Source organism: Drosophila virilis, chromosome 3 (assembly GCF_030788295.1).
Source record: "Drosophila virilis strain 15010-1051.87 chromosome 3, Dvir_AGI_RSII-ME, whole genome shotgun sequence".
Classification (NCBI taxonomy): domain Eukaryota; kingdom Metazoa; phylum Arthropoda; class Insecta; order Diptera; family Drosophilidae; genus Drosophila; species Drosophila virilis.
In genome coordinates, this window is record NC_091545.1 from 3,097,290 (window position 1) to 3,121,685 (window position 24,396).

The window sequence follows — 24,396 nt, forward strand, 5'->3', positions numbered from 1 at the left end:
AGTAGTTGACAACATCAACAACAACTAACAACAACAAACAACAACAACAATAACAACCAGCAGCAGCAGCAGCAGCAGCTTCAACGACAACAATGTGTATGTCTGGTGCCGGCAAACATTATTATGGCCACATTCAAAGCCTTTTCGTCTTGGACTTGGCATTGTAATCATCAATATGCAGCATACACTGGGCCCCCTCTTCTAGCCCCCTCCCCCCTTTCACTCTATTCAATGCTATATAAATATTTACCCATGCCATTAGGCGCTGGCTGCATTTAACAGCTTCTAATATCCGTGAAATACAGCAAAGCCTTTAAGCTGGCACGGTTTTGTGACCATGGCCAAAGTATATAACTTGTTTGCATTTATGCCAAGTGGACCCTACAAAAGGGCTTACAGCGTTTGGCTGCGAGTGCAGCTGACCGCCTTTTTGTCTGGCTGGCGTTTTCTCGCATGGAAATTGACACTTTTGCTGGCCAGTCTATCGACACTTGGTTAAAATTGTGTCAAGTTGTCAACAGCAGCAACGGCAGCAACGGCAGCAGCAATCAGCTGTCAGTGTGTCAGTTGGATGGCCTAAAAACTGACCACACTTGCTCCAAAGTGAGTTGATGAAGACAGCTATGCAATCGATATGTGGCACAGCAATTGAAAATGAAAACGAATTAACGCAAGCAGACAGTAAATCTAGTGAAACTCCGCTTTAATTAAAAAATATATGCTAGCGATAATAACGATAGTCAACGCTATCGATTTTTAGACCGATATCGATTAATTATGATTCTTCAATATCGATAGTTATCAATAATGCCCAGCAGCAGCGATTATCAAAATAAATTTGATCAGATAGAGTTAAAACTAGACCTAGAACTGCGAATTATATACAATTTTGTATTTATGAACATAAATTGTATAAGAATCGATAAATCTATCGATAGTATAAATAGAGTTTTTAGTAGAGCTGGAAACTGGAGACTTATCGACTGTAATAGACAAAGTTTGGGGTGAAAAACGTCCAATAAAACAAATGCTTTCCCTTTTAATCGATAAATATTATTAAAATGATCGAAAACAACCTCAACTAGCGCATAAAAGCAATTTCGTTTCAGAAGAAATGTTTGATAGAAGCTAAGAACAACTTTAATTGAACTGAAAAAAAGAACGATCAAATCTGACTCTAGGTATAAAGATCAACTTCATGTCGCCTGTCATCGACTGTGCAGCAAGCTGGGGCTTTAAAATTTAACCTTCTTTAGCCTATTCGGTAGCTTTTGACCAGCCCCAGACTGACTTATGCATTTTAATGTCTGGTCATAAAGGAAAAACATGTTTCTATGCATTTATGTAAGTTGTCAGTGCCGGGTTCTAAGCTGTGTGCCTTTCGTATCTGGCAGATACACGTACTCACTGTCGGGTACAACAAATTATGCGACCCCGCCCGCCAGTCGGAAAGTTTTGTGTGCATTTTAAATGTGAAACTGGACGCTTGTGTCCAGGTGGAGGCAACGCGAAATTACAATTCCTTGATGCAGGACGGCGACCGAAAACAAAATGTAGCAAACTGTGGCACAAACTCAAACGCGAACGACAAATTAGCAATTTAAATTTCCGGCAACAACAATCAACATAAAATACATTTATATGCGTTTCTGCAATTGCCGGCAACCGCGCTGCCTGCCTTGCCCCCACATGTTGCCGGTAGCTGCCGCACAGAATTGTGTCAAATGTGCTTTTAGTTGCCCGACTCGGCCCGGTCTGTCCCGGCCACGCCCACCGCTTGGCACTTTCTTTTGCATTAGACATAAATTTTATGACGCTGACGCCTTTATTAGTACGAGCTGCCGCCTGTTGCTCCCAATTGCAACACTTGCCACAAGTGCTCAGTAAAAGTTGTAGCGCCACAAAAAAATACAAACAAAACAACGAAAATACAAGCAAAAATCGTCTGAAAATTATAAACGCTTTACATTCGGTTTTGTGCCATTGCAAAAATAGACAGAAGGAGAAAAAAAATCGCTATTTGAAGCATTATTTTTGTTCGTTGATTGCATTCACCTGATGAGTGTTTGTGTATGTGTGTGTGTGTGTGTGTGTGTGTGTGTGTGTGTGTGTGTGTGGGTTAAATGTTGCATGTCTATGTCCCCCTGCCTGCCTACTCGCCTCACTCCACCCCTCTCTCTGCCAATCTAACTGTCTCTCCACATCGATTTGGTGGAAAGTTTGATAGATGCATATCTTTTCAATGGCCACGTTAATTGCAGCTGAGCATAGAAATTGCTGTATTAAGTTTGCCCTCGGGGCCAAAGACCATGGGTCAAAACTAGCCAAAGACCACAACTGTGTAGTTCGGTGTAGATCTGTATTTGATTAACATTTTCAAATTTGTTCAGTTTATGGCTTACTATTGTTCAACGTTTTTTTTTTATATGTATTCGCTGGGTGTATTCAAATTTTGTCACGAAATGTAAGAGACGTTTTTGGAGCTCATAGACTATATAGTTTCTTGATCTGTAGGAACTGGCGACTCTGTCTACTGGCCTGATCACTATATCTCATTGGAAATTGATCTCTCAAAAGAATTAACATCAAATAATGGATATATATTTTATCTGGTCGAAGTACATTTGCACAAAATCCTTATACCTTTTGTATAAATTGTCAATGGGTTCAGATTCGAAAACTGGAGTTATATGAACAACTAATTTGTTTTAATTGTAGCCTGAACCCACTTCATTGATATGTTCGTAAATTTAAATGAAATCGAAAATGAAATCAACAAAAGTTTCGTCAACATTGGATTGCTTTTTCTTTTAGCGGCCATAGAAATAAACCGTTCAGGTTCAAGTTTTTGTATAAAAAAACTTGTTTGTTTTTTATGAAAAATTAACAAATTGAACGACAATATCATAAAGATATCATGGAAACAATCTGTCTTAAAAGTAGAGTGGTATTTAAACATAGTTGTATGCTTAATTATAGATAGATAGAATATAAAAGATTTTACCTATGACATCTATATCTTAAAAGAAGTGATTATAGATATATATTTTTGTACACTGTACATCAGCTCTATAAATGCGAGCATATTTAACTTTTACCACTTCAAAGTTGACTGTTCATTTTTTATTTTTTGGCTTTTATTATTTGTTGATTATTATTTGTTGGCCGCTTTAGAAAGTACAATAAATGTATAGACCATAAAGCAGCCAGAATAGCGGCACTCGCACAGTTCTGGCCGCCTTATAAATAATTTATCAATTTTAAATAAAAAATTGTTTCGCTAAATTTTTATTTCTATTTTTCGTTTTGCTGTTTTGTTTTGCCGCAGCGCAGCAATTGAATTAGCCATAGACAATGGCAACAAAGTTGCAATTGGCAACAACAAAGCGAATTGTGATTTAAATGCAATTGGTTTTTGTGTGTGTGTTTGTGTGTGTGTTTGTCTGTGTGTGTGAGTGTGCTCTATGCACAATTACACGACCTAGAAAGCCAAAGCAGCAGAAAGTAACGAGAAGAAAGCCAAAAGCCAAAGTCAAAGACAAACTCAAAGCCAAATTCAAAGGATGAGAGTTGGCTCAGGCAATTCAAGTTGATGAAGAAGTCCGGCTGCAGGGGTTTAGGAGAAGGGGGAGCGAGGGGCAAAGGAGGGGGTATCGATATGAGGTCTGATAGGTGCTCTGCCGAGGTGGGTTTTGCGGCTAATGCAAATAGTTGCCAGCGAGACATTTACAATTAGTTGCCAAATGCTGTGAGATCTTAATTTGGTCGTGGATTCGTGAGGCGGCAAACCTCATGCCAGAGGTGGGGAGAAGCCCCCTTGCCAGATGGGAAAAGGGAGGACTGAGTCTGTCTAGTTGTGATGTAGTTTGTTTTACGCTCAGCTTCTAAAAGTGGCCGAAACTCTCACTTAATGGAAAGTGCCCCGTCGGCGCCCAGGGCTCTCATTAGGGCATCAACGTCTAAAGATCTGGCTGGCACGATTGGCAAAGCTTCGACCCACGCATCGGGCAATCATCCATCCGTGTGATGGTAGTAGCCAAGTCATGGCCGCAAATGAAGCGCGGCCAGATCGCAAAATCTTCGGGCACGTATATGAAACACTTAAGGGCTTTTTTTTTAGGTACATGATTGAAGTTTCACTTTTTATTTCTTGCATTTCGCATAATTTGCGCTAGTTTTGCACTAATGAGATTTTATTTTTAGATATTTTTATTTTCTTTCGTTTTTTGTAAATTATTGTTATTAGCGTGGTTAAAAATTCTTTAATTGCAAGTAAAAGTTTGTGACTGGATAAATGTTATTAATAAATCAAGAAGAGCTGCAAAACAGAAATAGAAATGCAAAACCCTTTCCCAAAGAGAGTTGGCTTAGAAAGCCAGCGGCTAGACCTAGTTCAAGACCCCAGCGAGACAGACAGACAAAGAGAGAGAGAGAGAGAGACAGGGATAGAGAGAGAGAGAGAGAGAGAGCGAGTATTTGTTGGCGAGCGCTTTTCTCAGCTTTCTTCTGCCGCATTGTTCGATTTTTCCTAATCATATGAATAATGTTAACTCTTTCCCTGGGCTCATGGCTCTTGGCTCTGCCTCAGCCTCTGGCTTTCTGCTTGAATGCATTCATTTGCATTTGCTTGCAGCTTCCGCTAGCGCCTGCCCGGCTAGTAATTGCTTTTGGGGCTCTTTGATTAGCATAAGTTTTGGGCTAACGGTCTCTGCTCTCTCGGCCATTTGTGTGTGTGTTTTGTTTGTCTTAACAAGCGTCTGATAAGACTTGAAGCCAAAGTCATGACAACTATTTCATGGTCAGTCGATTTATGGCCAATTCCATGCTTCATTTCGCTGAACTTTCCAACAGCTGGCCACAGCCTCTAACCAAGACCTCACCTGCTCTCTATCAAAACCAATTGGCAGCTGCAAAAATTTCACACTTTTCCACAAATATCTAATACACAGTTCCGGACTTTATTTATAGCTCTATATAGACATTCGAAACATGGTTTTATTTTTATTGTAATCATTATTATTATTCTTTTTTTTGTTAAAATTACATTGAGTGTAATTCACTTTTCTTGGCTTTTGTTTTTCTTTCCACGACTCGCTCGTAGGCTATGATTATCTGCTCTATGTCTTGTAAAATTGTTGGTGTCATTGTTATGAGGCACGCGGCAAAGTTAACCATAATGGGGGATGTACGAAGGGGGGGCACACAGTTACTGCTTAAGTCAGTGAAACTTCTTGCCTCTTTCTCGTGGCTGGCTGTTTTTCAGCGTAATAATGCAAATGTAAAAACTATTATTAATTGCCAGCTACATGCAACGGGCGAGGGCGTGGTCATTGCGGCACTGAGCTGGCTTTTGAGCCTGGCGCATGCCGCATTTTTTTTTTCTATACCCTGTAAACACAGCAACAATTGAGAAGTCTCTTTGAGAGTGCTGCACATGGAGTATAGAGCATAGAGTATAGACTATAGAGTACAGAATATAGAGTATAGAGTATTCTTAAATGGATGTAATGACATTGGGTATACATACAACATTGCATTTCAGTCAAATATGTAGCACAAAAGCTACTTAGGTAAAATTTCTTACAGGATATCTTCAAGTCGCCCATTCTTCCCTACTGTGAAACATTCATTTGTGATTGCCTACACTGCCCACTAATTAAATGAGTTGAGAGCGTGAAAAAGTCGCATGTTGCTCATGTTGCATAATTCAAAGCTGAAGTCGAACTAACTGCAACTCATGGCGCAGCGCCATGACCTAGGCATTGTTTGTGGCATGTGGTATGTAAATGCTGCGGCTAACGGTGCTTTAGAAGCATCGTTAAAGCCAAGCCAAGCCGGAATTGTATTCTTAAGATATCGAAATTTTATGATATTTGGTCTTGATTTGCGTCCCATTAGCGCCTTTTGATCTGAACTTGATTCTTAGCTGATTCTCTGTAGCTTAGAAAGCGTGTAAATTAAATGCCAGCGAAAGTTTTTCCAACCTTTTTGTTTTCTTCTCTTATTTTCTTTTTCTTTTGTTATTATTATTCCTATGCAAATTAGCTGAGCCAAACTTAACATCTTCATTTTTGTGTCGCAATGCCACAATAATAAGTTTTGGCTTTTCTATATATATAATATTTGTATTTTTTTTTCTTTGTGGGCAAAAATATTTTAACAATGTGTTAATTACACACGGTCAAAAAAGAATACGAGAAAACCCCGTATGAACAAATCTGTGCTTAATCGTTAATTTATGATATTTCTAGCGGTAAAAGACGTCAAGCAATCAGTCCGAATGCTGATTCCCAGTTGGCCAGTGGCAACAGCTCGCGGCTTGCCGCTTCGCTGATCATCAACAACAGCTGAAGCCGAGGCTGCGGCCAAGTCTGGGTCTGAGAATCATGGCCTGATCATAAAGTTTGGTTAATGTGCATGTTACGAATGGGAGCTGCAATAAGTTGAGCATTCATTTGATGGACACTGACGAATATCCATAAAATGAATAAGTGTGCATTAGCTGAGCTCAGAAATATGCAGAAATATTCTTTGAAACCTGCCTCTTGCCTTTGACATACGGTCTTAAGCAAAACATTATTATACCATTCCTTATCCATTTTGATTAGGCATCGTTTATAGCTAATTATATCTTTTGTGACCTTGTAAGTTTTTCAAGTCAACTTTACGTCACATTAAGGAGAAAGGCAGTTCGTATGAGTGGCACCCATTTCAATTAAGCTGAGCAATCAAAATAACTTGGCTGCCAATCGAAGAGTCCGCGTCTCTTTCTTTCTCTCCGCATAAATCCCAGATTGCGAGACATTTAGCGCATTTCTAAAGCTTTAAACGGCATCAAAGCGTTGCAAGCGCGCTTTGCTCTGCGATTATCGGTTAAGAACAATTAAAGACTTCATTAGGCCACAGCTGGTAGCCTATTTAGGTGCGGATACCTCTCTATATGTGACGATCAATTCAATTAAGAACAAAAGTCTCGGGTTGCGCCGGGTTATGGAGATGATGGCGTGTATATCGGGGCTATTGAAGCACGACACGAACAACCTATCTTTCAGATTTTTATTGATAAAAGTCTTTTTATTAAATTTGTGTCGATAAGCTACGCACATTATGTTCATATTTATAACTTAAATATTTTCTATAAATTTATATTTTTATGAACAGCTTCATTATTCCCAAAATCGAAGAATATCGACTAACAGTTAATATCGACTAATCGATAAATTTTTCTGTGCTCGCACAATCGACAGGTATCGATCAATTTTGATCTTTAAGCATATATTGTTGATTAAACGACCTAGAGACTTCAAAAGTTTCTCATAAATAACTTTGAGTCAATAAAATCAAAAGATAATTAAGTATGAATTGTCCATGAAAAGTTGCTAAGTAAATAATAAGCACGGCTTTCACGAAAGAAAACACTTCACGTGGCCATCTCTAATGTGTAATTAGGCGTTGGTTAGCTGGTGAAGGTACGCAGAAGACCTAAACCCAAATCTAATGCAACTAAATAACTAACGCATTTTTTCTCAATGCAACCTGTTGACGATCGTCTTTGCTGTTGCTGGATTTGCGGATTATGTGTTTGTGTGTCACGTAGAGCGTGCAACGCCGCGGTACGTGCAACTCGCTCAACCTGTCGATAGTCGTCTGATATTGCATCGGCAATTGGAGGAGCCAGAGGATGGCCAATGTGTGTCGTCTCCATCAACTGGTACGTTTCCCATCTACGACAGCGGCTCGCGAATTGCCAATTGGCAATGGCCAATCGCAGCCATAAATTATGTCGTTGTTGCCGTTGTTGTAGCTGTAGCTGGAGTCGCCTCCGTATCATCATCATCATATATGTGTTGCTTAGCCTAGGCGCACATCAAAATTTATAGGTCAGTGGTGGCAACAAATTGCCAAGCGTTGAGGCGCTTTTCCGATTTTTCCTTCTATTTTTTTTTTTTGTTTTTGGAGTTTTTGTGTGGGCCGAGTTTGGTCCATGCGATGATGGAATGTGAGAAGCTGCCCTCAGACATGACCGTGATCTGGACATGTGCATTGAATTGTTCCCCCAGTTCCCACCAGTTCCCCAGTGCTCTCCGCTGACAGCATGTCCAATATTTTTTTTTTGTGTGCTGTTACCAAAACTGACCCACTCAGCGGCAAAAGAGGTTTTCATCGATTGTCCCAGGCGCACCGTAGCAACTGTTGCTGCTAGCGAGCGAGCAGCGGGCTGCTGTTGTCGTTGCCAACATTATGACAATCGATTTGCAATGGAAAGCCAATGCCTGAAGGCGCTCCATTTATAACAAGTGGCCACATTGACTGCCAACCAGCCTCCTCTCTAGCAATGGATAACTTTATACGCTCCAATCTCGAGTGTACTTTTCTATACCCTTCTAGAGGGTATTATCAATATGCCATCAAATGTGTAACACACTGCCGAAATCTTTATAAAATCTAATGATATGTGTAGTTTGCCTAGGTTCTAATCAACTGACTACTTTAAACCATATTTATCGCTTCTCTGCTACGAGATATGTTGATGAAATTCGGTTCAGATGCTGCTTTTAGGCACACAAACCATTATCATAAAATTGAATTTTGTTCATACATTTTTTTGTATGACAAATTTTATAGTTTATATAATATCATATGGCTTATGGAACATTAAACAAGTCCTTGTATGAATATAGTTTTTGTTTTAAGACAAAACTAAGAAATTATAAATTCAATTCCGTTTTGTAGCCAAATATAATCAGCACCGGGTTTTCATATAAAGAGAATGCATACATGATTATGTATGAAGCTCAGATATTGCTCAAACTTGGCAAAGATTTAATTGGTTTTATTTGTAAAATTAAGAGCTATAATTTTTCAAAATCAATTTACATGTTAATTTTTGTAACAAGCTTTTAGCAATTGTAAGATTTCTTGATAATTAAACAATCCGGGCAGTAATTATTTAACTCTGTTGTATACTCTTTAAACAAATGTATGTACATATGATGACATAGATCGCGATCTGATTTGTATAGCATACATGCATTGTCTACAGCTCGGCTAGGGTATTTGAACTTTGGCATATATGTGGATTGGACTTTTTGTGCTTTTGCTGCTGCTGTTGCTGTTGTCGTCGTTTGCTGTTGTCGCTGTCAGATGTTGTTGGTTGGTCGCTTGTTGCCGCTTGTTGCTGGCTTTCAGAGTCAAGTTGTACCAATAATTCTGCATTTGACATTCAACGGACCTGCACTTCTTTTTTTTCTTCTTCTTTCTTTTCTAGCTGTGTGCCATTTTCGGCCAAAACGGTTTCTTAAGCTGTCTAATAGCCCCATGTCCCCCCCTACACTTAAGCCGCCCCTCGACAGGCATTGTCTTGGCCTTTGATATGCGCATAAGTTTTGTGGGAAAGCTCAAAGCTAATTAAGCGGAAAATGTCGAAATGGGCAATTGCTTTATGGCCAAACTGGGCAGCTTTTTGACCAGTCCAACTGCACTTACCTTATTATCCTTGTTGTTGTTGCCGCCGTTGAGCTTCTGCTGGTAGTACTCCTCGCGCGCATGCGTATTGAGGCTGTCTATCAGCGCCGAGGCATTCACATGCGCATCATAGACCATGGCATCGGGGGAGGCGCCGCCGCTGTTGCTGCTGCTGCTGTAGGTGGCAGTTGCTGCTGGTGTTGCTGCCGCTGCTGCTGCTGCTGCTGAGGAGCTGCCAGCAGCAGCTGCTGCTAGAGGTATATTTGCCTGCGGCGTGCGCGTGTACAGCTGCTCCAGCGGCAGCGCGGGCGCCTGTGAGTTGACAGTTGTCATGGTCGCCGGATTGGCTGAGCTGGCCGCGGTCACCTTCTGCTGCTGCTGCTGCTTGGTGGCGCCCAGCTTCTGTTGCAGCTTTTGCTTGTTGGCGGCTGTTGTTGCCGAGCTGGGCGGCGGCTTGGATTGTGCTGCTGCATTTGCGGCCGCGGCGCTGACACTGCTCGGACGCTGCGGACCACGCTTTAGGGCGGCGGTCACCTTGTGGCCAAAGGGTCGCTTGGTCGGACGCAGCTTGTGCTTGCCCTGGGTGCTCAAGGTGCGTTGATTGCCGGCGCTGCTGCTGGTGGTGCTGCTGGTGCCCGGCTCCGCATCGGCAGCTGTAATTGCTGCAATATTATTGTTGGAACGCGCCGCCACAAACTGATCATCCGCATCGGTGGCATCGGTTAGCGCATCGTCGCTCGTTGTGGACTGCTCCAGCTCCGACTCGGCGCTGTCATCTTCCGTTGCCTGACTGTTGTCCTGGCTGTCACCGGCGAGTGTAGTCAATGCGGGCGCCGTGGTCTCACCTGTCGCCAGCTCGTTGCTGTTGGTCTGCGCATCTAGGCTGACATCTGTTGTCGTCGGCAGCTCCTTCATCAGCATTGTCTGCGCCGTCACCTCGGCCTGAAGCGCTGCCTGCTCGTTCATTGTGTTCTGCAGCTCCAGCAGCGTTGTCTCATCCAGCAGCAGTGTGGGATCCGTTTCGGTCTCGGTGTAACCCGTCGTGGGCAGTGTGCTCTGCTCCGCCTCCTCCGTGGACAGTTGTTGGGTGCTGCTGCTGCTGCTGCGTGCCGAGGTGGCCTCCTGTTGTATCAGCTGCTGCTCCTCAATGTCCAGCGTTTCCTTGAGTCGCGCCACACGCTCCACAATCCGCGCCAGCATGTCTTTCTGCTGCTCCGGCAAATTCTTGGTGTCCAGCTCCAGCAAACGATCATATTTCTTCATGTTACGCTTTACGGTTTCAATGTCGGCGCGCGTCTTCGAAGCGGGCGGCGTCAATGTCGGATACGTGGGACTCTCCATAAAGTGGGTGCGCGCCCGCCTATTGCTATAACCCACCAGCTCAATAACGCCGGGATACTCGGCCTCGATGGCAACGGGCAGCGCACAGAGCGTGGCAATCAGCGCCAAGGCGCAGCTCCAGGCTGCACTTAGCGCCATCTTCTCCTCGAAGGGGGGGCTGGTGGCTGGGTGGTGCTAGGAACACGAACACACACACACACACACGCACTTTTGGGTGGGCACTGGCTACGATTTGGCTGGCAACTGGTACTCAAAAAAGTGGAACTGGCACTCGCGTATTTTTTTTTTATATCCAGTTTTTTATTTGTTTTATTATTATTATTTTTATTTATTCTTTATTTTATTTTGGCCAACACGCATTCGTAGCTCGTATTAGTGTCAACTAACTGTAACTGGCTGCACACTGCACGACTCTAAATACAAGATTCAAGTCCAAGTCCAAGCTGGTCAGGAGTCAGCTACTCGTCTCTGGCTTGGCGGCCAGCTTTTCTATGGGAAACACTTGTGTATTTACTTTTTTCTTGTTTGTGTATTTTTATTTTATTTTTTTTCTGCTGCTCCGATCGCAGTTGCGCTGTCTTCTAACGTCTTGGTACAAATGTTTCAGGCCGCGTTGCCGCAGCGTCTTTTAAAAATTTTCAACCGGAAAACGCAGTCGCTGTCGCTGTCGCTGCTGACGTCAGCGTCAGCGTCACGTCGCATCGCTGCAGAGACTTTTCTCCCAGCTTTTTGCAGACCGGTTTGCAGTCGCGAGACAGTGGCCCAGCTACATAAAGATACATTTTTAACAGTTCAAATGCCTTAGAAATTATAACAAATAAATGCCAGAATATTTGGGTTTATTTATTAAATTATGCATTTATAATAAATATTTATGTATCGCTCATTGTTCTCCAAATAGCAGCAGCAGATTTTAAGGCCAAAGAACAGCTTTACATTTCTTTCTAAACTTGAATTAGGCGCGCAGCTGTTGGCTTAACAGCGGCTGTTAAGACGCTGTTAGGCTTCAAACATGTTGCATTGTTGAATTGTTGAAACGCTGTTGGGCCCCAAGCGTTAGCTGCTAACTGCCAAATTTTGGCTTTACCTTGGCTAAATGTGCGATATGTTGAGTTCTTTCGACTGTTTGACAGCTGATCAAGTTGTCTATTAAATTCCATGTGGCCCCCTGCGGTGAGGGGGCACGTTCAATTAGTCATTCCAGGCATGCTGCCGCTCGACTAGATTCTTAGCATTTTGGCCTGGTTCTTAGCTTTCGCTTCAATGTCAACGCCGCATCGTTTAGCCTGTCATCGATGTGCTCTATAAAAAGATAGAAAAGTTTTTGGTTTCTTTGGACTGTCGACTCACCAATGCTCTTGAAGTTGTGCAACGTATTTAAACAAGAAGCTCAATGTTGACTAAGTAAGTCTTACAAAGATTTTGCTCATCTTTTATTGGAATGTCATGAAGAGAACAGTAGATTTTGATTATTGAACAATATTTTATATATTTGAGAAGTATTTGATATTACGGAAGGTTATTTTTGATACTAAGCTTCGTTATTTTGGAGTTTAATTGGAATACAAACGTTTTTCTTTTTTATGAAATCAACTTAATTTTCAACCGATACTCATGATTCAATAGATATATGTATACATTTATAAATGTCTAATTCAATGCGTTACAAATTTGCTAACAGATTGAAAATACCCTGTGCAGGGTAGGAAAATTAGTAGCCGCTGCCAACAGGTAAAACCTGACGCCCAGACACCTAGCTGGGAATTTAGTTGGGGCCTTTAGTCGGTTTCAATTTAGCTAAATGACAACATTTAATATAATTTGTCGCGTGTGCTCTCGCTTGAAATTAATTGGAGCTGTCTCTCTCTCTCTTTCTCTCTGTGTCTCTCTCTCTCTCTATATATTTTACTATCCGTTTCCTCTTCGATCGAGCTCGCTGCGGCCCTGCGCTCGAACGTGCTGCGGCTGCTAATGATCTCTATAGATTTCCATTTCTAGCGGCCTTTCTCATAAATATGCATCCACATATATGTATATATATATAAATAGAGCTTTGCCATTGAAATTTCTACAGCGGCTTGGGAACGCCGGCAGCCAATAAAACAATAACCGAACGGTACGAGCCCTGGCCCCCAGGCCGGACTCGGCCCGGAGCACGGGGTGCCCCCCACTGGGTAGCATAGCCACGCGGGCTCATTTTTCACGTAGCCGCGCAATAAAAGAAACCGAGCGTTAATTAAAAAAATGGCCATAGATCAATGCACCTGATAGATGAGGCGGCTCCGTTGTGCTGCCCACAGGCTGAACTGCAAAAATAATTTCCTGAGCAGCAGGAACAGCAACACAAGTTTTAGGCCCTAATTGAGCCACGCCCCGTCCGGGCTACTTAGTGCATGCATTTGACAAGTCCTTAGGCGCTTCATTAGCCACATGGAAGACCCGTTCTGATCGCATTGACACACATGCAAATCGTGGGTGCTGCTGCTGCCGTTGTGAGTGGGTGAGCGGCAACAGTTGCTGCTGCGTGGCCAAAATAAGAAAAGAAAAAAAAAATAGTTGCAACCGGGCAACTTTCTTCGGCTTATCTTTATGCATATGCAACGCAATGGCGGCGTCTGCATTCTTTTGTGGCAAGACGGCATAAAATATGCGAGCGTCGCGACGCGATCATCTGCCAACTGCAACAGCAGCAACAGCAACAGCAGCAGCAGCATCAGCAACATCAGCAACAACTGCAACTCTTGAACTTTACCAGCAATGAAAAGCTTGGCAGTGGCCCTTTTAGCCAGCGACTGTTTAGCATTTGCAGCCAAGAGCAACTTTTGCATAGACAGACTTGATGAAAAGACAGAGACAGAAAGAGAAAGAGAGAGGGAGAGGGCCAGAGCGAGAGAAAGAGATGCTGCACGAAGTTGCTGCTGCTCAAGTGCCAATGGCAATCTGTTTTTTATGCCCAGCACCCATTGAAACTGAATTTTAAGGGGTATAATGTAGTAAGAAAAATATAGGCAACAAGCAGAAAGAGACAGCTTCGAAATCCATAAAATACAAATCCATAAATATATATGTATATCTGGAATTGGAGAATAAGCTTATTCGATTTGGATATGTTTTTATATTTACGTTTTTATTCTTCGATAAATATCGATTTACAGTGCCATGCGTCCTTGAGTAGACGCACAAAATTATCAAGCTTATTTCCAACTATCGATTACTCTTTCCTCTTTTCTGTTTCCATATAAGTATATCGATATCTTTGGTTTTTCGATGACACTTTTGAGAAATCACAAGGTAAATATACCAAATACGGAAAGTTGGTTTGCGTAAAGGTTATACAGAGAACGTTTTACTCCTTGGATACTCTGCCCTACTCTATATCAAAGTGTATTAGATCTACACTTATTTTTTAGCCAAACACACTCTGGATGTCATCTAAGAATATAAATATGAATAGTAGTCAAAAGGCACAGCAGAAGAAGGGAGAAAAAACGCAGCTAATGCATATAGAAGTAGGTATGAAGGGCTGAGTATAGGGTATCTGTTGGCTGGACAATTCCGACTAGAGCACTCTTACTTGTAGCTATTGTGGTTCGTTTTGCTGCTATTGTTGTTGTTGTTGTTGTTTCCTGGGCAACTGCATTTTTCTGCTGTGGTTGTTGTTGCTCCTGCTGCTGTTGTTGTTGTTTATTTCCCTGCAGTTTGATCTTTTGGTCTTTGGCGGTAATTTTTGTTGCCGCAGCGGCGTCTGCTCTTTTTCCTAGCAATTGTTGCTGCTGCTGTTGCTGCAAACGCTCTATTGGCTTTCAGTTGCTTTTGTAGCTGCTGTTGTTGGTGCTGCTGCTGCTGCTGCTGCTGTTGTTGTTGTTTTCTACTCGCCTGCCTTTTGCATTGAAATTCTTATTTCTATTTTCGCTTTATCTGCAGGTTTTGTCTTCATTTTTATTTTAATAGTGCAAATGATTCCACTCTTTTGCAAATTGCTGCTGATTTTTTAGCCAGCGATAAAATGCCTGGCTGCAACTTCTTTTTTCTGCCTGGCTTTTCTCTCTGTCTGTGGTGTTCGCCTGTGTGCAGTTCCCATTGCGCCTTCTCTTTATCACATAATGATTTCAAATAGTTACCACTTTGGTGCTGGGTGCGAAATTAATTTGAATTATTACTATTATTAGATGTTATTTGTGTAATGCGGCGGTAGATAGCGCTTGTCCAGGTACAGTTAGAGCGGAGATGTTGCTGCTGTTGCCACGGCATGTTGCTGCCGTGCATTATGCAAGATTGCAAACGTTATCCGCAGCAAATGCAGCACAAAAGAGCTGCAACAAATTTGGTGATAAGCCACAAGCTGCACATCTGCAACAGTTGCCATTGCCATTGCATTAACTGGCAACAGCAGCAGCAACAATTGCTGCCTGCGCTGCATAACTTATGTCTGCTTCAATTACCAATTGTTGTTGCCGTTTAAATGATTGCATTGTTGGCCACATTTAAATTTATTAAAACTGCGCAGCTTCTAACGGGCAGCTACTTGGAATGTTGCTGTTGTCGTTGTTGTTGCTGCTGCTGCTGTTGCTGCCGTTCAATGACCGTGCAACACTTTATCTTCTGACGCATGGCCTTGTGCGGCATTTGGCATACCGGCCACAATTAAGTCCACAAACAGTGTAATATGTCTGCCTGTGATTCGCATCCTGCAAACGCGCCGAGTTCGATTCTCAGCAATTTTTCTTTTAGATTTTCTCATTTTGCATGCAATTTGATGCCATTTGTCATTTGCTTAATTGTGACCAAGTGCTTGTTGCATTTCCTGCTGCTGCTGCTGCTGTTGCTGCTGTTGCAGCCAACTGCCGTTTTTGTAATTGTTGCAAGGCACGCAGCTGCGGCAGCATCCTCGGGTACGAATTCAACTTAGCCGCTGGGCCATTTAGTTTCAATTAATCAAGTTGTCGCTGGCCGCGTCTATTAGCTGTTTATGATGTCTGCCACAGTTCCTCAAGGGGCGTCCAATAGCCGCTTGGCGCTCATTAGCGGCGCCCCCGAGTTGCATACGCTGTGTGCCGCACCCGTCCCCGTTTTGCTGTTATTAAATACTCTCGTGGCAGTTGCCGCTACTGCCTGCCGGTGCTTTACCTGCCTCTTTTGGATAGCTTTTTTTTGGGCCTCTTTTGTAACATGTGAAGTTCTTTTAGTGCTCCATTTGCCGTTTGGGCTTATGCCTGGGTACCGTTGCATGGGGCATACGACTTTTGATGCCCCCATGATGGACAGCTTTTGCGCCCAGCTGTCACAGGTTCGTTGACTCGGCCACATTGCGGCTGCACAGTTGGTGTTGAAACAATCAGGTCCAACCAGTGGCCGTTTGATGTGCCTAAGTCATTGCATAATGCTTGAGAGTCAGAGAAACGGATCAAGTCACTGACTTGGTAATTGCCCCGGCTGCAAATTGAATTTATGCTAAGCCTAGCTGGCAATTTTAGGTAGTTCTTGAGGGTTCAAGAGACTTTCCCAGGTCATTTGCCTTGGCTGAGAACTTGGTGAATCCAGTTTAGATCCCAGATTTACCAGTGCTATAAATGAGTTAACTTTGTGCTTTATATAAAAAATATAAACTAATAGGTAAGGCAAGCTTTTACTTAAAATATTATGCAAAATAGTTACATAAAATGCAAACTATCAGCTGTGACAAACTCTATCTAACAATGTTATGTGAGCATGGGTTTAAATGCAAATTAACATCTGTGTCAAGCTTCTTACTTACAGTAATATGCAAAAGACGATCTTTTTAGCGTATGCCTGTTATGGATATAGTTAACAGTTATATAGCATTTTATTTTACAGTTTAATGTTAAGCAAACACACAACAATGGTTTCTAAGACTTTTTCAAAACATTCTGTTATTAGTCCCGATATATTTTAGCTATAATCTTCTACTCGCAATGCGTTAAGGCCTAGAAGTAATTAAATGAAAGGTATTCAAAGAATTGAGGCTCTTACGATTTTGTGGCAGCAGTGGCACATTAAGTTAGATAACAGTCGTATATTATGTAATTATTAACAGGAAGCTTTACATATATATGAGCCTTTAAATATGCATAATTCATTTAGCGGACTATTTGCAAATTTCTATGTTATGTTAATAAGTGAAAATATTGAAAACTTGAATAATAATTTATATTTTAGCTAGAGTTACTAATTGGCGGTAATGCTAGAATATCTGGTGAAAATATCTAGTATTCCATAGTTTCGATTTTCATATTTGTTTTATTTATTATCTGCGCTCTGTTGGCCGGTTTATCTTGATAAATTTTATAGATATCCACAAGATAAAAGGCCGCTTAAACCAGTTAGCGAGTCCAGCGAACAGCTGCAATCTGTGCCTGTGGCCTGTAAATGTTGCTTGCAGCAAACAGATGCAGTTGCTGATGCAGATGCAGATGCAGATGCATGTGCAGTAGAAGATTGCGGCACACCCCCCACGACTAATTGTGCTCATTTCCATTTATCAGTTGGCCCAATGAATTACAGCACTAAAAGCAAATTAAAATCGTGCCAAGTGTTTTGCAGAATAAACATTTCACAAGACACCAATGAATGAGCAGCCCAGTTTTAGCCCTGGGGGGGCATTACCAGGGGCTCTACTGAGCTCTGGAGCTGTAATATCTGGGGGCTGGTCGCATTAAGCTTTTAATTTAGTGCCTAGGCAGCAATTTTCATGCGTTGGCAATTGTCTCACTGAATCGCATTCGCATTGGGATTCGCGTGTTGCGTCTTTTATTTTTAGAGCCTCGCGCTGCTGTTGACTTTGTTGCAACTCGTGTGGCTGTGTGTGAAGTCTTGTGGCACTTGTGGCACTTGTTGCTGCGCTCGTTTGCCAAATGCAATTAAATGTGTGTCGCTCGAGCTGCCTGGCGTGCAGCAGCCAACAGTCGACTGCAACTGTGCCGCATAATTGTGCCAAATGAATTTGTAATTATGTGTGTGTGTGTGTGTGTGTGTGTGTGTGTGTGTGTCTGTTTGTGCTTTTATGTGTGCGAGTGTGAAGCCATGAACTTCAAATGGCCAAGTAGCCGGTTTTGGCCATGTGAGTGACATCACATGCGAGCGACGGCTGGCACAATACCCTCAGAATCTGAAACACAGTCACCGTCTTAGACACGGCTAGAATGACATTACAGAAATCCAAGCCAAAACAAAATTTAATTAAAGCGCATGACGAAAAATTCTTACTGTTCAAATCAACAACATCAACAATAGTAGCACCATCAACAACAACAACTGCAGAGTCACTAAAGAGTTCAAACTTTGCAAGCGACAGTTCACGACTGCAATCTACTCTGTTTTCAGTAGAAAAGAATTAGTAAGAGAGTGTGAAGGAATGTGCTTTCGATAGAATATTATTGATGATAATCGCATAGTAGCGCATCATTTAAAAATAAGCTCTTTTCAATAGCTAGAAGTTAATCCAGGTTTGGTGTATGCATACATATGTACATACAATAAATACAATGCATGCATACATGCATGCATACATGCATGCATACATGCATGCATACATACATACATACACACATGCATACACACATGCATACACACATGCATACACACATGCATACAAGCACACATGCATACATCCACGCATACATACATACATACGTACATACATACATACATACATGCATACATAAATACATACATGCATACATGCATGCATACATACATGCATACATATATGCATGCACAAATACATTCATGCATACACACATGCAGAAATGAATACATGCATACATACATACAGGAAAACCTGCAGGGCTTACTTAAAGTTTTAACAATCGCATAGTAGGACTGTAAGTTAAAAATACTTATAAATATAAATACAAATGGATAGAAAGATACAAACATGAGACGAATCTTTCTTCTAAAATACAGACGGACAGAAAGCCTATATACTCTGCCTGATACAAACCTTAAAAAGTACAAAGACCAAAGATGACTTACGCAGAGTTTTGGACACGGCCCAAAGTGTCAAAGTCATGTTAAGTGCGCGTCAGCGGCGAGACACTTGCGACATATTTGGCAAGCGGCAGAGTCGGCAGAGTTGCCGCCTTTCAGGCCAATTAAATGGCGACACTTTATGGCAGATAGAACCCAAAAGAGTTGGCCAGAACTAGAACCAGAAGCAGCAACAGCAACAGCGACAGAAACAGCATCAATCCCCAAGGGGCTGGCTGTTTGCTCTTAAATGGGTCAATGATGGCTTAAATTGTGCGGCATTGTTAAATGGTGCGCGCGGGCTCTGGTTTGAGGTCTGAGAGAGTCGTTGAGGCCCTGACATCTGATCGCACCTCTGACTCTGTGACAGAGATCGCAAACTGAGACTGACGATTGAGTGATGGAGGGAGTTTTTCTCTTCGACTTGGCATTGCGGTTGACAGGCAACCGTTGTTGCCATATTCAATTTATGAACTTCAGTTTCAGTTTTAGCCAGTTTTGCATTGCAGTTTACGCTGCGTTTGGTTATTGAGTTGTTGGCTTTGCCTTGGCGCTGTCTGCAACAATTTGTCTAATGTGCCAATTTGGTCGCATCTACCGCCTGCCCGGAGTATCGTTAGCTCAGTGCTTGATCATGTTGATTTCTTTCTTTCGTGTACTTTTCTTGCGGCCTATCAATGACAAGGCAACACGAGACGTACCCGAGCCCCTCATTGACTCTTGCCACTTTGGTTTTGGGGTTGGCAGCGGGTCGTGACACGAATTCGCTGCAGACAGCCTATCGTCGGCATCTTGAGTGGCTAAACAACCCAACATGTCGACTGTTACATGATGGAGACGATCTGACGAAGACTGTAACACGACTGAATTGGACTGAGCACGACTAGACAGAAAGAGGCACGTCTTTAGCACGAAGGAGCACGACTAGATAGATGTCTTTTACACGTAGCACGACAAAAACACGGCAAATTTAAAAAAGTTTCTTTAAGAAAAACAGAAAATAAATTGTTACAGAAAATAAAATGTTTTAAAAAAAATATAATTGGATTCAGACGGAATATCGGGTTCTAAGTACTGTAACACGAGTAAAAACAATAACATTTATCTATTTTGATATATATATTTATATGTACTTTATTTGCATATGTTATACTGTAAGCATTATAATTTGAACACGCGTCCATCTCTAGCATTGGCTATCGCTTATAGCCCTATAATTTCCACACCAGTCGTTTGTTGGTCTTTTCTGATGCGATGCGCTCACTTGTCCCATTTATTTATTTTGTATTTCTGCTGTTTAAATTTAATTCACGATCTGCCATCAAGTCGAGTCGAGTCGAGCTGAGTTGCAGTTGAGTTGGATTCGAGTCGAACAAAAGGCAGCCTCGAAAATTCCCTCGACGCGTTGGCGACGCTTGGCAATTTTTCTTCGTCTTCATCGTCTTCTAACAAGCAACAACAAGGAGACTTTTCTTTTGCTTACTTTCCGATTTTTAGCTGCAGTCGGAAAAATCTTTTCGTTCGCGTACTTAACCGCAATAATTTTACTCATTTGAGTGTCGTGGAAATGAGTTAAAGAAGTTGCCTGCCACTTGGCGGCAACTGCAACTGCAACAACAGCAACAGCAACTGCATCGACAACAGCAACAGCGGCTGCCGCTAATGTAATGTGAGCATTACTTATTTCCATTTTTTATTTTTTTTTGTTGTCTTACCGCCAGAGTCTCCTCTTAATTCATTAATTTCCCACAGAGTCTGTCGCCTTGGGTCGCAGCGTCGCAGCCAATTTCAAACGTGAAACCGTTGAAAGTTATCACCCTCAACCCACAGCGAATGTGACAGAGTGCAATGCAGTGAATTTTTCGGTGCTGCAACCGCAACAACATTACACGCATTGTCTCTGTCTCAAACGCTTTATCTCTCTCTCTTTCTCTTTTCTCCTCTCTCTTTCTCTTTCTCTGCTGCAGCACAATAAAGTTGTTAGCGAGTGTTGCAATGCCAATTGCTGTTATCAGCGACAATGTGCCAACTTCTATCTACTTATTTTATACACTGAAAAAAATACGTAGTAAACTATATATGCTTTTAGAAACAATTCTCAAAAACTGAATTTTCCAATCTTTGATGACATTGCTTTTGACTATGGAATTATTCGTACGAAGTTGCAATACCTTTTGTGATTTTATTTGCTTTAAAAACCGCATTATTCAATTAAAAATCTTTGAAAGCACAGCAGGGAACATAAAAGCGCATTAAAGCTCTTAGAAGATAACTGGAAAGCATCTTACCTGAATCAAATAATTAACATCTCATGACAAAGATTTTTAATTGAGTGAAGCTCTGATTGCTGAGCGCTTAAAGCTCGTTCAATCGGATAACTCGAACTCCAATTTAAGCACAGGAAGGCTTAAGTAAAAGCCTTAGGCTAGATGAACGAATGAATTAATCCAATATTGCCGTAAGTTGCATGGCAAGTATTTTTAGACGTTCGTCAGTTCGTTTGTTAGTTTCTCGCAGTGCATTGGCCCTGCCCTCTTGCAGTGGGTCGCTGTTGCTGTGCCACTTTTCAAACATTGCGCATACGCACAGTTACCCAGGCAAGCCAACTATTTGCGGCACATTCATAAAACTCAGCAAAGCTCATAATGTTCTAGTGGAAATTACACCGGCTGCCAGGCAAAAAGTACTCATAATAATCGTTATGACTGACTGTAAGTACTTTTATTATTTGGTTATGTAAAGTATAGCCAATGCAGTTGCCTATAGACCATTTCCATTTATGGGTCAGCTGAGCGCACAGTTATGCGGACCGACGGCAACGAAAGGGTGTCAAACGCTATTGACTATGACCCACAGCCAGACATGGACAATGGCAACAGCAATAACAAGAAGAAGAACTCACAGCTAACTGACAACTGGGCCTTTTGTCTGGCTAGTCTAATCTCTGTTGTTTCCTAACGCAAGGCAGACGCATTTGCATTTTTTCTAACTGTGTTTAAGCTTGTAGCACACGAGTATCTCTCTCTCTCTCTCTCTCTTCTATCTGTGTATTATTCTATTGGATCCATGTAGAGCTCTCGGGCTGACTCGTTTATATGCTAATTAAATCATATAATATTCAATCTCAATCTGTCTTGTCATATTGCTCGATTCCAGTGCTGCATTCTTATGCTAAAACGCAAATTGGTTTATGGATTCTTTGGCCCCGGCGATGAAAGTGTTTTTCTGACCCCGATTCTCAGGCTCAGGCTCAGGCTCTGACTCTGGCTGTCGTCTTGTTGTTTTGTCTTGTGGTTGTTGTCGTCTTCCATTGAAATCAGTTGAGCTTGGGGCATGTTTCACATATTTCATGATTTTACTTTTCCTACTTGCTTTATTTTTATTTTTTTTCTTCTACGACATTTTTGCATTTTCTGCGCATATTTTTCAAGTGCTCTTCAGAGCGGTTTGCCGTCATCCCACGCTCTTAATTACCACCAGAGCAGACGCCTGCCTGCCAGCATCCTCAGTGGCCACTTTGCGTGCTGTAGAAACTTTGGACGCAAAGTGTGAGATGTTGTTGTAGTTTTTGTCGTCATTGTTGTTGTTGTTGTTGGGATTCCTTGTCCCATATATACCCTGTCGGTAAATGAAGGGTCTTCTGTGTTAACTTTTGCATTACACTTTTTTTTTAAATTTTATTTTGAAGTTTTTAAAAAGTTATTTAGCAAACTTTTAAAGTTGGAATCAAAAGAGCGAACAAATTTAGTTGCTATAAATATAGATGCTATTTTCAATAAAACATTTTTCTGGGTGACTCGCTTAAGTTATTAAAAAACTATGTTATGGAAGTGAATATCACGCTCTGAAGCACTTTTCTGTTTCAGACAGTATATATGTTGGAATTCGCTGGATCGGACCTCTATGTCATATAGCTGGAACGTACGGTCGAGCAATAGGTTCTTGCAGAATATGCCTTTATTTTGTTTTTTGCAAGACATCTTGATCAAGCCCAGATTTTACTATTTAAACTCTGCAGTTTACATATGAGGCTAATCCTATCTAAATCGCACGACTATACTATATAGCTCTATAGGGAAAATCAGTTGAAAACTGAGTTTTGTTGGCATAGTATTCTGTGCAACGATAATTTTAGCAAGCTCAGTTTTAACAAGCTTTACAATTCTTACATATCTGAATTTATGCGAAGCCGCAAGGCAAATGTCTAAAAGGGTATTAAATCGTTAATGTGCCGAAGGCAGACATACTCTTTCGTTCAGCATGTATTTTAAATATAATAATCAAATTCAAATTTTAAATAAATTACCTTAATTTTGCTGTTAATTTAAAACTGACAAATATAATTAGTCTTATTGTTAAAGATTAATATAAAATAGCAATAGTATTAATCAACAAGGTGACTGCCAGTCGACCAAAGCAAGCCGACTTGTTGTTGTTGAGTTCGTTTGAGCATTTTTTTGTGCGCTCTGTTTGGCATTTTAATAACCAAATGGTTTCAGCAATTCAGGCATTTATTTATGCATATTTAAAGACTGTCAAGTTGGGTATTACAATTGTTTTTTTCGGCTGCATTTAAAAAGGTATTTGCATAAATTGTCCTAATCAATTAGAGTTGAATGGGTGGCAATTTAATTGGATGAAATTAATGCCGGCTTAAATTGGACTTAAAGTGCTCTTTATGCTCTTTGTGTTTTTCTCCATGTTGCAACTGCCACACAGACAGACACATGCAATTGCTAACTGCCTCATGCCACCTGGTTGCAGTATAATTTAATGATTTTCACGAGTTCATTAAAAATGTATTTAAAATTGTTATGAGCGACGCCGCGAATGCTGTAGCACCATTGGCTTAATGCAATTGTTATTGCCATTTTGTTGCATATGCATTCAATTTTAAAAGCGGGCCAAATTGAGGGTGGCTTGGCAGATGAGTTGGCGGCTGGTTGCCTGGCAACTGTTGCTTTGTCTCCAGGGAATAGCGTGGCACGGCTTCATTAAATGCACTTGCAGTTACATTCGGAGGCAGCAGCAGCCCACCGTCACTGCCCTCCTCCCCTCTCTCTCTCTATCTCTTTTTATCTATCCCTCAACAGCTACGCCCGCTACTGGCAACTTTGCCCGTTAAAACTGCTGATAATGTCATGGCAACTGCCTCGTCCAGCTCAGAGCTCTCGGCTCTCAGCAACTTCAAAGTTGATGGGCTGCCAAGGCGCATACATCATCATCATTTCTGTCAGTTCGTTAAGAAAAAACCAAAAAAAAGGAGAGAGGAAAAAAAAACAACCTTTAAGAGGATACCCGCCGTGCGATGCGCTTGATTTTCTCTGCACCTAAATTAGATTTTTGCCATCTCTTTTTTTTTCGCGCCTGCCAAAGTCTCGACTTTATTATTAATTTGATTTTGTGCGCTAAGTTTACTTGAGCTTAAGCCATTGAAATGGAAAGTTGAGAGCTGTTTAGCAATTTAGTCTTCTTTTTTTTCGCATTAGTGTTTAAACAATTATTACAAACAGGATATGAGCATATTTGGCGCACAAATTGTTGCGCTTTTTGTGTGTGTTTATTTAGCCAATTTGCGACGAAAGTTTGCCGAAAGTTTTAACG

At 41.5% G+C, this 24,396-nt stretch overlaps 2 protein-coding genes across 2 annotated transcripts in view; one reads left to right on the forward strand and one right to left on the reverse strand.

The window, feature by feature from the left end:
• Positions 1-11,405, reverse strand: part of dsx-c73A (doublesex cognate 73A) — a 28,590-nt gene extending 17,185 nt beyond the window's left edge. Inside the window, exon 1 of the mRNA XM_032435071.2 lies at positions 9,487-11,405. Coding sequence (XP_032290962.2) covers positions 9,487-10,944 — 1,458 coding nt within the window. The 5' untranslated portion in view covers positions 10,945-11,405. The remainder of the gene's footprint in view (positions 1-9,486) is intronic.
• The window catches only part of LOC6623887 (elongation factor-like GTPase 1), a 98,599-nt gene that overhangs the window by 21,056 nt on the left and 53,147 nt on the right, over positions 1-24,396 (forward strand). The gene's annotated exons all lie outside the window — the stretch shown is intronic.